Source organism: Pinus tabuliformis, chromosome 9, assembly GCF_031772625.1.
Source record: "Pinus tabuliformis cultivar Carrire ecotype Pingquan chromosome 9, CPIR1, whole genome shotgun sequence".
In the NCBI taxonomy this organism is placed as follows: Eukaryota; Viridiplantae; Streptophyta; class Pinopsida; order Pinales; family Pinaceae; genus Pinus; species Pinus tabuliformis.
The window spans coordinates 335,052,353-335,066,508 of NC_142307.1; the positions used below are offsets into that span (position 1 = coordinate 335,052,353).

General features: G+C 40.7%; 1 protein-coding gene across 2 annotated transcripts in view; it reads left to right on the forward strand.

The window, feature by feature from the left end:
* Window positions 1-1,048: 1,048 nt before the first annotated feature.
* Window positions 1,049-14,156, forward strand: part of LOC149148578 (uncharacterized) — an 84,838-nt gene continuing 71,730 nt past the window's right edge. The window contains exon 1 of one of the 2 annotated variants that reach the window (XM_089440216.1): window positions 1,049-1,492. In XM_089440216.1, the coding sequence (XP_089296342.1) occupies window positions 1,298-1,492 (195 nt within the window). In that variant the 5' untranslated portion in view covers window positions 1,049-1,297. The remainder of the gene's footprint in view (window positions 1,493-14,156) is intronic. The other variant, XM_089440215.1, reaches the window with a different exon arrangement.

Sequence of the window (14,156 nt, forward strand, 5' to 3'; positions counted from 1 at the left end):
GCCTTGAGCTCAAGTCTGAAGTGGTCAAGGTCGAGGATGCAAGCTTCCATCACCAATATGCTCTCTTCATAATTGCCGAGGTGGCAACCCATGACATTCCATAGAGCCCGAGCAATGTCATCCACAAAGTGGAGCTCAACAACCTCAAGGTCAGTGACTTGTCACTGGTGACGTCGCGAGATGCTGGGGTCAAGGCATTCAACACCTAATCCATGCCAAGGTGGTAGCAGGGGTCTACCTTTGCCACAACCTCCATGGCGGGGTGACCATGCTCACAAACCATCAAAACAAAGAATAAATAGGGAATGAACTTGTAGGTAATAAAGACTCGACTTTGGACAAGGAAGAGCTTTGCCTGCAGAAGGAGATCATACATCTTCCAAAGCCTTCCTTGCTAAGTTTTATAACTGCATAGTTGATTGGCAGACCCGCCATGTGTACCAAAGGATTTATTGCATTGAGGCCATTGGGTGGCCACCATGACATCAGTCTTGAATGCCTGACAAGGTCGTTAGCTGGAGTTTCAAGTGAGCGTCATTGATGGTGCAGATCAAGGCTCATAGATTCTTGTGCCATGGGTTCCCAAAGGATGTGGCGTGGCTAGTGATGTCACTCGCATCGACAAAAATTGCAATTTTACATTACAAAATTGTATTTTTTAATGCATACCTCAGTTTAATGCAATGAGAAACCTTAAAATCACTTATATAAATGAAATGATATTTTAACGTCCACGATACTAAAAATAGTCTAAGGGACCACGATGTTCCATGTTTTTTGCCTTTTGCAATTCAATCATTTTCTTATTCAAATTAATGATGCACTGGCCCAACATTTTAACAATCCACTTGTTGAAAAGACAATGCCAATACCAAAATGCTGATGCTCACATATTCCCATAACTTTCCATGATGTCTCTAAAGGCATCATATTCCAAAATAAACAACACCAACAACTAAAATCCACAACACTATCTATTTGTCAAATTTGAAACAACTATAAAACATAAATTAAAAATCTAAAATATTTATTAAACTACCCTGTAAAGAATTCCCACACCGACTACCCATCCATGGGTGAGGCGTGGCAGGTTAGAATATTGCCGTATGTGACATGGAAACCTGATTTGTCTAGAATATTGCCGTCGAATACTTTTACAGACTCACTCCTGTAGCAATTGTTAATTGCACTCTTTTGGAATATTCCACTCACTCCTGTAGCAATCGCTCATTCAACTCTCCAAAAGGAATTAAGGATTTTGGTTACCAGTTATCCACACAACAAGGCCTTTGAAGCAATGGAGAAAGCCAAAGCTCTTTTAATGTCACATTCTCATGCCAAAGATATCGAGACCAGGCTGCATGTTCTCCCACATCAATCGGATTCTTCATCGCCAAGTTTTTACGAATGTTTTACGATTCAAGGCCTCCACATTCAGACGCTGGAGCCCGGTCACCTTCTCTGCACATGGAAAGTCCCTGGCCGGCTTACTGTAAGGGATTCAATTCAACTCTTCATTAATTTACTGTCAAAATTTATGACCAGCTAGAAATAAGATGAATTTATGACGCAAAGGAAGACATCTCGAATTCATGTCGCCGTATTTGGAATTCATGTCGCTAAACTTATAAAAACCTAAAGACGCTTAAAAAACTTGGTAAAACGCTGGAGAGTTGGGTTTTGTTGGAAACCCTTTGAAACCCTGAAAGTCTTAAAAAAGAAGAAGAAAGAACTGAGGGTGTAAATGCACGGAGAAAAACTATAGAAATCCTCATGACTAAAAATTTTAAAAAATGTCGAGACTATGACATGGTACGGACAGGGTAAAACCCTTACTTTTACAAGTTTTGCCACTGCTTATGCCTGATGCCCCCTGATAGTTCCACCACTGCCGGAGAGAATCCTCCAATCGATGATGAACTGCTAGAGATAAATGCGAGGATATGGATTGATTCAAATGAATATGGAGTGATTATCTCACACTAATTCTCTATTTTTTTCCTGATCTTTTTTCTTAATGGAAGCGCCAAAAATCAACTCTTCCTCCAGAATCTCTAATTATTTAGAAACATAAATGGCCATGAAACAATCAGAAGCTTATATTTGCCATTTAGCTGCATTTGTCTCAAATTATTATACATATATTAACTGTTTCCCTTTTTAAATGAAAAGTTGAAAGTTTTCCATTTCTAAAGTAAATCTTCTAATCTCTACCACCATAGATCCATCTTAACTTTGGATCTGTTTAGCACCAAACACAATTAAATATCCTATGTGCAAATCTCCCTCTGCCTAAAAGACCAATGGTTAAGATGGATACCTCTAAGTTGCACAAAATGCTGAAATGTCTAGAAGTTTTGAAATGGGTATGTGAAACGTGACCCCTGGAAAATGGAAACGTCGGTTAAAATGTTATACATACATACATGCATACATATATTCAATAGTGTTGCACATATCTTGATAATATCGGAATTATTGCAATATTATCGCCAAACTGCCCCTTGCTGATATTATTGCCTTAAATTATCGCGAAGCGCGACCCATGGAAAATGGAAATGTCGGCCAAACTGCCCCTCACCTATGGAAAATGGAATTGTCGGCCAAACTACCCCTCACCAATATTATCGCCTTAAGTTATTGCGATAATTTGCCTATTTTGAATTTATCATGATAATTTAGGTAATTATCGCGATAATTTCGAAATTAGCAACCTGTCTTTGTCAGTTGCAAATTATTGCGATTTTTTTCTTTCTTTTAACCCTATATATATATATATATATATATATATTCAACAGTGTTGCACATATCGTGATAAATATCGGAATTATTGAGATATTATCGCCAAACTGCCCCTCGCTGATATTATTGCCTTAAATTATTGCGAAGCGCGACCCATGGAAAATGGAAATGTCAGCCAAATTGCCCCTCACCGATATTATCGCCTTAGATTATTGCGATAATTTGCCTATTTTGAATTTATCATGATAATTTAGGTAATTATCGCGATAATTTCGAAAACATCACCCTGTCTTTGTCAGTTGCAAATTATTGTGATTTTTTTTTCTTTTAACCCTAATTTTTTAAAAGTGAGTTAGGGGATTGAGCTGTGAGGACCCTTCACCTGTTTCCATCAAGCAAACAAGGAGAAATCTTTTGTTTTCATTTCCCAAGATTCATCTCATCAGATACATACCCTAGTTGTTAACAATAATATTAAATTATTAAAATAAAAGTGACATTTTCCTTTATCTTTGATTTTCATCCTTTCTTTTACTTTAATTTTTAAAATTACCATTAATTGACTTAGGATGTTTGCGAGTGGTTTCGACCTCATTGGATTTCATATGGAAAAAGTAGAATTTTAGATCCCACTCAAAATCCAGCAGACTTAACAGTTTTTAGGATTTTAGCATTGGCAGGATTGCAACGTTTCTATTGGATTTTCAAATTTTGTGATGTACGCGAGCATGAAACTAACAATTTATCAAGATCACCAAGCCCTCTATGTACCTCGATGTTGGTGGCATTGACTGTTGAGCTCCTCCTTCATGACCCTAGTAAAAATGTACACTTCACAAGCAAAATTATTGATTAGGATGTTAAGCTTTTTCTATCTTATTTTAATTAGTGGGTGATCTTGATGAGTAGGATCCCAATATAGGCAATGATTTTGATGTTATGTAGCTATTTGTTGTGGCATGATTTTCTTTGGATTTCGGAGGCCATTTAGAGCCTCTCAGTCTTTATCGATCTATTTTGGTTTAGAGATGGATTGCACTCGGTGATATTTTGGTTATATACACCCTTGCTATACACATGACAAATTTTGCATATTTGAGTATAATAATTTGGATTCATATGGATGCACATGAATTATATATCCTTTTCAAAATTTGAATATTTTATGTATTTTTTGGTCCAGTTGTGATAACATTATTTAGGATGATGTGACCATTTTTCCATCAAGCAAACAAAGAGAATTTCGTTGTTTTCATTGCCATGATTCATTTCATGATATACATTTATTTTTGTTTTGATATGGTTTTGTATCATTCTATTAGATCTTATGACTTAGGACAAATATCATATATCAATATCGATATATGATGTATCACTTGATATCTTATACATCTTATATATTGATTTTATTTTCATATTTATGTAGCAATGATTTTGTTTGATGTTTACAATAGATGATTACATGATGCAAAAGTCCATAATTAAACTTTATAGACAAGGCTTTACATTGAAGGCTTCAAAATCAACCTTTATACATATATGAGTTAATAACACATTATCTTGCAAGAAAAGAATGAATGAGACACATAAACAACGTCTTAGAAAGAAAACCAAGTCTATATTAACTCCAATAGATGATTACATGATGCAAAAATCCAAAATTTACCTTTATAGATGAGGCTATACATTGAAGGCTCCAAAATCAACCTTTATACATAAGGCTGTATGTGTTAAAACTGAAATAAAACATGATTTAAAGGCAATTATTGGCTACATCAACATATCATTAATCATAAAAATCCTCATCCTCATCAACAAAAATAGAACATGATGTTTATTTAGCAGAAGAGGCAACTCTACTAGTACTTCCACTTGCAACACCACTAGCACTAATATCAAGAGAAGAAATAGAGAGCTCTAAGTGTGGACATTCTGCTTCCACATCCCAATCTTTATAAAGTCCACTTGTATATTCTTCACCCCTACGAGACACAAGGCATAGGTTTGAATGAACATATACAAGTTTTCAGTGTTTTGCGATCCCAACCCGTTGCGCTTCATAGAGTGAATAAAACTAAGTGCTCCAATTAAGTTCCGCCGATGACGAGCTTGCCACTTGTGATAGAATACGAGTGGTAAGACTTTGCAAATAAACACCAATTGCCCCATGAAAAGTCCACCACTTAACTAGGTTCATGGTCTTCCTCTCATCCAAAGCTGATATGTCTATAAAATCCTATAATTCACTAGCAAAACAGGTAAATTCCTCCCTTACACTTGTTTGTAAATAAGCTGCAAACAACCTCTGAAAGGCTTTCTTCACTCCATTGACCTCCTCCTTGTCCTTATGTGGGGCCTTCCTCTTCCCATTGCCTTCAACAATGAATTCTTCATCTTAAAATTGGATTCAAAGCATGTACCAAAGTGTGTAATAGAGTGTTGAAGCCATTCCACCTCGTAGCAGTGATGGACTTCACTTGCTAAGCAAAATCAAAATCCACAAAAGGAAGAGCGGGAGCCTCTTGTGTAATAGTTTCGAAAGGTTTCTCTGTGTCTGCATCTCAGAGAAGATCAAATGCAGGTAATGTGAACTTGAGCAAGAAATCGTTCTTGCTCCACCAGTGTTCATCAATCAACACCTTCCTCACCATACTTCCCTTCTCTGAATCTACCTGTCTTAGCCCAAGTTGAACCCACCACCATACTCATTAATGCAGTTTTAACTTCAACAAGGCGACGCAGTATGATGAAATTTGAGGCTTACCTTGTCTCAACAACTTTGAGCAAATTTAATTTGGAGTACCCTCGATATATTGCTTGAGATTGGTGGTGGTTGGTGATGAATTTTATAATCTCCCTAGCTTGCCCCGTGACCTCCTTAATCCATTCTGTGCTTGTCTCAATCTCTACTAAAATCATATTCAAATTGGGGACAATGTAAGGAGTCCAAAATATGTGATTGTATCTACTCTCAACAATTAAGCCTACAGTTTTGTAAATAGGTGCTTTATTTGTGATAATTTGCACCACATTTTTTGGTCCTACTTGTTCAATAGCAACAATTAAACTTTCAACAATGAACTTACTATCCTTTACCTCACCTGAACAATCTTCTGCTTTGATGAACATGGCTCCTTTTGGTGATGATGCAATGACATTAATCAAAGGCCCGCGTCTTGTATCAATCTGGCCATTTGAGATAATGGACAACCCTGTGCTATTGCATGAGTTATGAATTGGTTTCAAAACATCATCAAGAAGTTGCCTCTTTTTCTTCAACAAAACTGTTATGAGTTTTTCATAGTTTGGCCCCTTGTAACCTTGAGGGGCTGTGTTATTCGCTCTTACCAAAGTTTGCTAATATGGGGATTGAACCACATTAAAAGGGATGCCACAAGCATAGATGGTCCTTGCCACTCTTGAGGCAACTTCTTCTCTCCCTTGATTATCGAGCATTTTCAACAATCTATTGTCTATAATTGGATTTGATGGCTTGGATAACTTGTCTTACCACTTGCGCCCTCCTCTTTCTTTCTTCATGAACAATCCTTGGCTAAATACTAGCACTCGTGTGAAGACTGGTAGTGCCCATGCTGATTTTGCTTTTTTAATCCTTCAACCTTTGAGCATCATCACTTTCTCTCTTGAATTTAGCCCTCACCTCTGGATATTTGGTATATGCACACACATCAATACCCTTTATCTCTTCATGCAAAATGTGAGGCTTCACTCTTGTGTAAGAGCCCTTGAAGGTCTTATCAATTTTGCATAGATTGCACTTCCATTGCCACGTACCATCGAAACCCATTTGTTTCACTTAGATAGCGTACCTCCATAGTGGATAGTATTCTTGCTGCCTGGTTGTTTGAGTAGATTTAGGGGCACTGAAAGCACAACTTTGAGAAGCCACGAATGTTGCAAAATTAGAAAATGAAACACTCACCAAAACCACTGTTGCCCATGCCCTTCTGCTTGCTTCCCATGCTCCAAAACACAACTAAAATTCTTGCTACTACTATAGGAAGCTCCTCTTGCAGAAGAGTGTGTGAGAAAGGAGGGAATGAAGTGCCTTTTTATAGAAAAGAAGAGATTGATAGGGTTTCTAGAGAATTCTAATCTTTTAATTTTCTAGAGAATTCTATTTCTATTTTTTTTAAATCAAATTTTGTTAAATGAGTGTTTAACTAGATAAAAAAGTGTTAACTTAGTGTTTTTGGGTGATAGAAGGTGCCCATGCCCTTCTTGACCCCTTGAGATGCCCGATCAAGAAAAAAATTCACATTTCTGGTCAAACAACCCCGAAATGCCACTGGCCATCTTAGATGGCATTTCGAAATTGCGAATCACAGTGCGGGATGACTAGCGGTGTTTCAAGGCAGTTTCGGAGTTGCGTTAGCATTTGGGCCCGTTTCAAGTACCGAGACGACCCTTTCCATGATGTTTCCTGCAACATAGGATTACACATTTGATTGACCCCCTAGCACATTCATGGGAAAGGATACCCATCAACCAAGGGTTTTCCTTAAGTCTCATGTTTTTATTATTGGATTGGTTACTCCTTGAGATAGGGCTTTGCTTGCTTCACATGTGTGCATTCATGTTGGTCTTTGTGCATCATTAGAGAGGAACACTTATCAACTCAGGGTTTCCTAAAGTTTAGCATGGTATAGGTTAAGCTTTGCCTCTTTAGGATGAGCACCCTAGTTCTAGAGCACATATTTTTTATTTCCTTGGGACGTGCATTCATGTAATTGGATGGTTGAGATATGCTTTGGAGGAATACCTTACCCAAAAGGCCCCCAATGTTTACATTGATTGATCATTTCATGGGGGATATCACATCACTTGAGGAGCACTCCATTGTAGAGGACCTGCCTTGGGATCCTTGATAGGTTGTTGGAGATGATTAGATGTTTTCTTAAGGAGCAATCCTCTTGTGTACACTTCGCTAGAGTGCCCTCCAATTTTGGTGATCTTTGATGGTTAATGTCATCAAACCTTCATGCATTGACATCATCTTCTAGGGCACCCTAACCAACCTTCTGTTTTGGGCATGAGTTGAATATTTTTAGGTAGTTGACTTCTTTTTTTTTTGACAGAAATGGTTATGGGGTATTTATATTCATCTTGGCCTGAATGCTGCAAATCTGATTACATTGAGGACGTCTGTGTCCTGTTGCATCTCACTGCTAAGAATGAGAATGTAGCTGAAACTTGAAGACTTCTTCCTTGATAAGGAATCTATATTTTCGATTTCAAATATTTTTCCCCACTTGAAGATACAAACAAATTTATTTAAGAGCAGGCAGTAATACATGGCAGTAATCGGCTTATGGGATGGGTTCCCATGATTCTTCTTCATCTTTCATCTTGACCCTTGCAGAGAGGAGGGCAGCTTTGTTGGCTGCAATGTCCGCCTCTTTATTATGAGTTCTCAACACATGGTAGTAATTCAGCTTCTGAAAAGCGTTTTCCAAGCCCTTGATTCTGGATATCAGCCTTGCTAGTTTAAGATCCAACGCTGGGGAGTTGGAAATCATTGCATTTATAATGATCTGGGAGTCACCTATAACATTAGCTTCACTTATATTTAAATCTTTGAGGATCTTGAGGCCTTGAAAGAGGGCCAAAGCCTCAGCTTGAATGCTGGATGAATGTCCAAGCCCCCAAGCAAATGAATGAATTTTTTCCCCAAATGGATTTACGACAACACCTCCTGCACCAGCTTTGCCCGGATTGCCCTTTGCTGCCCCATCAAAGAAGAGAGAGTGCCTTGAGTGCGATTTGAGCCAGTTTTGAAAGTTAGTTTCAGATTTTCTTATTTGCCAGTCTTTAAGAGGAGGGGCGTTTCTGACTGCTGGTTGAAATTGCAAGCCAAGGAATGATCCCCAAGCAATGCCCTGTTGGCTGAGATTAGAGTCATCTTTTATATTAGTCAAGCACTCCTTTATATGGCTTTTAATCTTCATTTCTAATGCCTTGTGATTCTGATTAGTATTTCTGAAGATTCTTCTATTTCTTTCTAGCCATATTTGCCAACAAATAACCTTTGGAAGGATAGCCCAAGCAGTTTTGATTACCTGATTTTTAGGAGGTGAGCCAGGATATCTGATAGCCCAATTAGAAAAAGGATCAGCAGTGGAATAGGGCAACAGAAAGTTGGGATCCAAATTGTGGATAAAAGAGTACCAGATCTGCTTAGAGAAATTGCAATCAAGAATTAAATGGACTGCTGTTTCTGCATTTTCTTTGCACAACGAGCAGATGGAGGGACTGTGGAACCCTTTCCTCTGCAAAACGTCATATGTTAGAATTCTGCCATGGTAAAGAAGCCATGCAAAAAGTCAACCTTGGGCCATGAAGGAAAACGCCAGACTCCCTGCCAAGGTGCTGGGTCAGGGGGGACGTGAGGCCTCTCATTCAGCTTGATATATCCCATGGAGACAGTGTAGCCTTTGCCATTCGGCCCCCAGCCTTTCGAATCTCTTTTTCTCATGTGTGTGGGTGCCAAGCCGTGAAGGAGATTTAGCAGCGTGGTCCATTCGTTGAGCAGATGAGCCGGAATCTCAATACGTTTCCAGCCTGCCCAAACAGAGTCGCTCCAAAGAGAGATATCCCACAACGAACACAGCCCCTCTCTATCCATCCAGCATCGCAGCGCTCTAATGGAGGCTCTGTCTTCGATTGGATCCATATTCATGATTTTATCAGTCCAGATATTGATCTTTTTGCCGTTTCCTGGGATCCAGTAGGAGTGCGCTTTGATTAAAGGAGCAGCTTTAACATACAGTTTGAGGAAAGGCGAGTTAGGCAAATGGATCACATTGTCTAAACAACTTGAACGAGGACCTCTGAAATACTTTTTCCAGAGAGCCAATTGGGCCCAGCCAGGCTTGGGCGCAATGATCCTCCAGATAATCTTAGCTGCCATAGCCACATTCTGCTGACAAAGATTTTTGAAATTCAGTCCACCCTCCCACAGTGGCTTGGAGATGGTTTCCTAGCTGATAAGGGGAATCTTTTTTTCATTCTGTTTTCCGCCCTTCCAAAAGAACCTGCGCATGAACTCTTCCATTTTTTTTAATATGATTGCCGGAGCGAGAAGTCCAACAAATTGAAATAGAGGGAGGCTGGTGAGCACAGATTTAATCAAGACAGATTTGCCAGCAGAGTTGAGCCAGGAGAAGCCCCGGCTTGGATCCTAGACTTGAATTTTTCAAGCTGAGGGAGCCAGTGTTTGCTTGTAATTCTCTTATGAAAAACAGGGAGGCCAAAATATTTGAAAGAGGTCCAAGAGGAGGAGGCTGCAAAACCCAAACATTTAGAAATAGCGGAGAGTAATCTGCGCGAAGTGTTCTAGCTGAAGATATGGAATTTATTCTTATTTACAGCGCTGCCTGAGGCCTCACTGAATTCATCCAAAACTGCTTTAAATTTAGAGGCGGAGGAAAGAGAGGCATTACCTAAAAGTAGAGTATCATCCGCAAATAAGGCATGGTTTATGTTTTTGACCCCTCTTGCAATACACAGTCCATTAATTTCTTGATCTTGCATCTTTTTGTTAGCAGGAAGCTGAGAATAGAGGCTTGGATGACAAATAGCAGAGGGGATAGAGGACACCCCTGCCTAAGCCCTCTCGAAGCTTTGAAAAAATCAGTGGCTCTTCCATTTACAAGAGGAGCAATCCATGGCTCTGAGATGCATGCCCAGACCCATTTAGTGAAGTTTGCTCCAAAACCAAACTTGCTCATGACTTTTAAGAGAAAGCTATGATTTACTCGATCAAAGGCATTTGCTAAATCGAGTTTAATCACCATACCTTGTTCTTTTCGAAGAAGGCTTGAATGGATTGCCTCTTGTAAGAGTGTGAAGTTGTCCACGATCTGCCTTCCTTGGATGAAGCCTCCTTGGTTTTCCGGAATTATTCTGGGAAGAATGGGCTTCAGTCTATTTGCAATTACTTTGGTGATTAACTTGTACCTAGTGTTGCATAAGGAAATCGGGCAGAATTTGCTGAAGTTGTTGGCGCCTTTTTCCTTGGGTATGAGGGCTAAGAAAGCTGAGTTTGTGCTGCCTCCTATTTTCGGAATGTTTTGAGACTTTTGAACCATTTTGAGAAGGTCCTTTTCAACAATCGGCCAACAAACTTGGAGAAACCTGGCGGAGAAGCCATCTGGCCCCAGGGCCTTGTCCAGATCCATATCAAAGAGGGCCTTTTTAACTTCATCTTTAGTGATTTTGGCCTCAAGTATCCCGTTCATACGAGGAGAGATTGCTGAAGGGATAACGTCTAACAGCTCTGGGTATTGGAACAGATCCTTATCATTACTGTACAAGTTTTGGAAGTGAGAAAACGCTGCTTTCTTGATGTCTACAAAGTCCTTGTGCATGTCGTTATCCTCCTTGATCTCAGAAATAGTGTTGAAACATTTCCTGACCTGGGCTTGTTTGTGAAAAAAAGCAGTGTTCCTGTCCCTTGCTTTGAGCCAGAGATTTCGAGATTTCAATCTCCAATATTCTTCTTCAGCTAAGCAGGCCTTATGAAAGCTCTGTTGCAGCTGAGTTTCTTGTTCTAACAGCTCCTCTGTGATTGTAGCGCTCTCCATATGAGTTTGATGAGAGGCAAGAGAGGCTTTAATGACTTTCCTTTCTGTAACAGGGTTGGACAGGGATTTGGCCCAACGTTTTAGAACTCCTTTTACCCTTCTCAGCTTTTCCTCCCAGATGAAGAAAGGTGATCCTTTGACAGGCTGACTCCAACAATCCTTGATTGTTTGCATGAAGTTTGGCTCCTTGACCCAGAGGGGACTAAATCGAAAGGGGATAGGACCCAGATCTAGATGGGCTAGGAGCTCTAGCTTTAAGGGCTTATGGTCCGAGACACTGCTGGCAAGAATGTGCATTCTGGGTTCTAAACCTAGTAACAGATATGAGCTTTGAATGAAAAATCTATCTAATCTGGTAGCAATATGACTAGGACCTATTCTTTTGTTAGACCAAGAGAACTTACCGGAAGAAGGCTTGATATCCAGCAAGTCCCAGTCCTGCATAAGATCCTCCACCCATTCTCTTGCCGGATCTCGGACTGCGCTGCCTCCCCTTTTTTCAGACGAATGAAGAGTGAGGTTGAGGTCTCCAGCAATAATTATATTTTCCAGATTTATCAAGTCTGCTTGGTGCCTTATAGAATCCCAACAATCCTTTTTTTCCCCGATATTGACTGGAGAGTATACATTGAAAAGGCAAAAGATTTCCTTAGTATCCAGGTTCTGCATTTTCAGCAGCAACCAGTGAGTATTGCTCGCCTCAAAGATGACTGCAAATTTGCTGGCGTTCCATAGAGTACCAATCCCTCCCGAGGCACCCCGGGCTGAGATTGCTCTTGCTTCACTTTTAAACCAAATTTTCTTGCTTGCTTGCAGGAAGACTATGTCTTCCAGCTTAGTCTCCTGGACGAGAAGTATGTCTGGAGTTTCTGTTCTTATTAAGCTTCTCATGGCTTCTTCCTTAACTTTACTCCCCATACCTCTACAATTCCAGGAGATGACCTTCATTATTTATGTTTCTGGTGGGCTCCCTTGGAGCCTTGGGGCTGATTTTTCAACATCCTGGGCTTTGAGGCTAGCAGTTTTTCCAGAGTTGGCTGGCTGCCCTGTAGCTTGTCTTTGTAAGTCTCCTGCTCTCTTTTTTCCCTGTCTGTTTTACGGCCTCTTGTAGATCTTCTTACCGAAGTTTGGGACTCTCCTATTTCTCCTTCCTCCTCTGACTCGTCCGTTTCCTGCTCTTCTTCCTCAGCTTCTATAGTCATACCTTTTGGATCTTCAGCTCCTTTGAGGGAGGCTGAGGGAGTACATTTGCTTGGAGAAACTGGTTTTTGGGTCTCGATCTCCAGAGTGTCTTCTGTCTGCTGGCTTAGTGGATCAAATTTGTTTTCTTGCACCTTTTTGGGAGGGGGACGTTGGACATTAGCCTGAAGATAACCTTTTCCAGAGGGTCCTCCCGGTTTCTGTCCTTTGTGATTAATTTTTGCTCGCTTGACTTGGTTCCAACCCTCTTCGTTCCCTTTCTCTGGCTCTGCGTTGGACGGACAGTTTCTAGCAAAGTGTCCATGAACATGACATTTCCTGCATTTGAATGGCAGTTGCTCATAATCCAAGATCTGCACATGAGACCAGCTGCCGACTTTGATTTTGATTGCCTCTGGGAGACCCACCTCTAGATCTACCTCTACGCAGATCCTAGCGTAGTCGTACTGATCCTTGTTGTTTGCCCGATCTATGAATTTCCCGAGAGAGTTGCCTATGTGCTTCAAGGAATCCCAGTTCCAGTAGTGAACTGGCAGATTTGGAAGGCGAACCCACACCGGGACAGCCTTGGGAACATCGACAGCCGGATCAAAGTCCGGAGTCCATTTGTTCAGATAGAGGCCCTGAGGGCCCATGAAATACGACCCATTTTGGAAGATCAGATCTTTGTCTTATTTGGATGTGAATTCAAAGAGGAAGTACCCTTGCCCAAGAAAGTAAGAGGTAACGCTTTGCTTGATCAGAGGAGCCCAGTTCCTATTGACCCATTGCTCTGTAGTTTTCGGAGAGGGCCAAAGTCCCGTGAATTGGCCAATGAGACCGCGATCAGCCAGAGATAAAGCAACTTGGATGGGGGTCTCTAGTGGCAAAGAGATCTCAGGAATTTCATCGAGCTTCTTAACGAATTTTGATGCTTCGCTTCTTTTCTTCTGAGGCAAACCAGCCAGAAGCTGGTTGAAAGCGTCAAAGGCAGTAGCAGAGGGCGGATCCATAGATTGGCCCTGCGTCTCCATAGGATCAGGCCTGAGGCCGGCCGCCACAGGGGCAGCCACGCAGCAGAAGCCCAATCCCTAGCCTAAAATCCCAATGCCTCAGCGGACGGCCGCAGATCGGAGAGAGGCCTTCTGCGGGCAAGCCCGCAGGGAACAGGAGTCGCAGAGAGAGGGCACGACCGAAGTCTTCAGAACTCGCGAAGTGCGGATCTTGCTGCAGGTCGGGAAGAGAATCCTTAATTGTTACCAAGTCCTATCTCGAACTATTACAAAAAATTAGAATTAGGTAGTTGACTTGTTAAATAATGGAGCTCTCCCCTTTTATTGTGTGAATATTTTGAGGTGGTTGACTCCTTAAATAGTGGAATGCTCCCCCTTTTTATTTTCATCATTGCCACATTCATCGATGAAGCATTGCTACCTTTACATATCTCTCTAGGGTGCCACCTTTTGGAAGAGTACTTTAAAATTTGTGGTCCTGGAGCCATGGGAGGTGGTCCAAAACCCCCTTATTACACATTTCTCAAGGGCGCACTTCATTCTAGGTAGCATTATATCTTATTTGGATGATCAAAGACCTTATTGGAGAGCATCTTAGCTAAAGGCGATCAACACT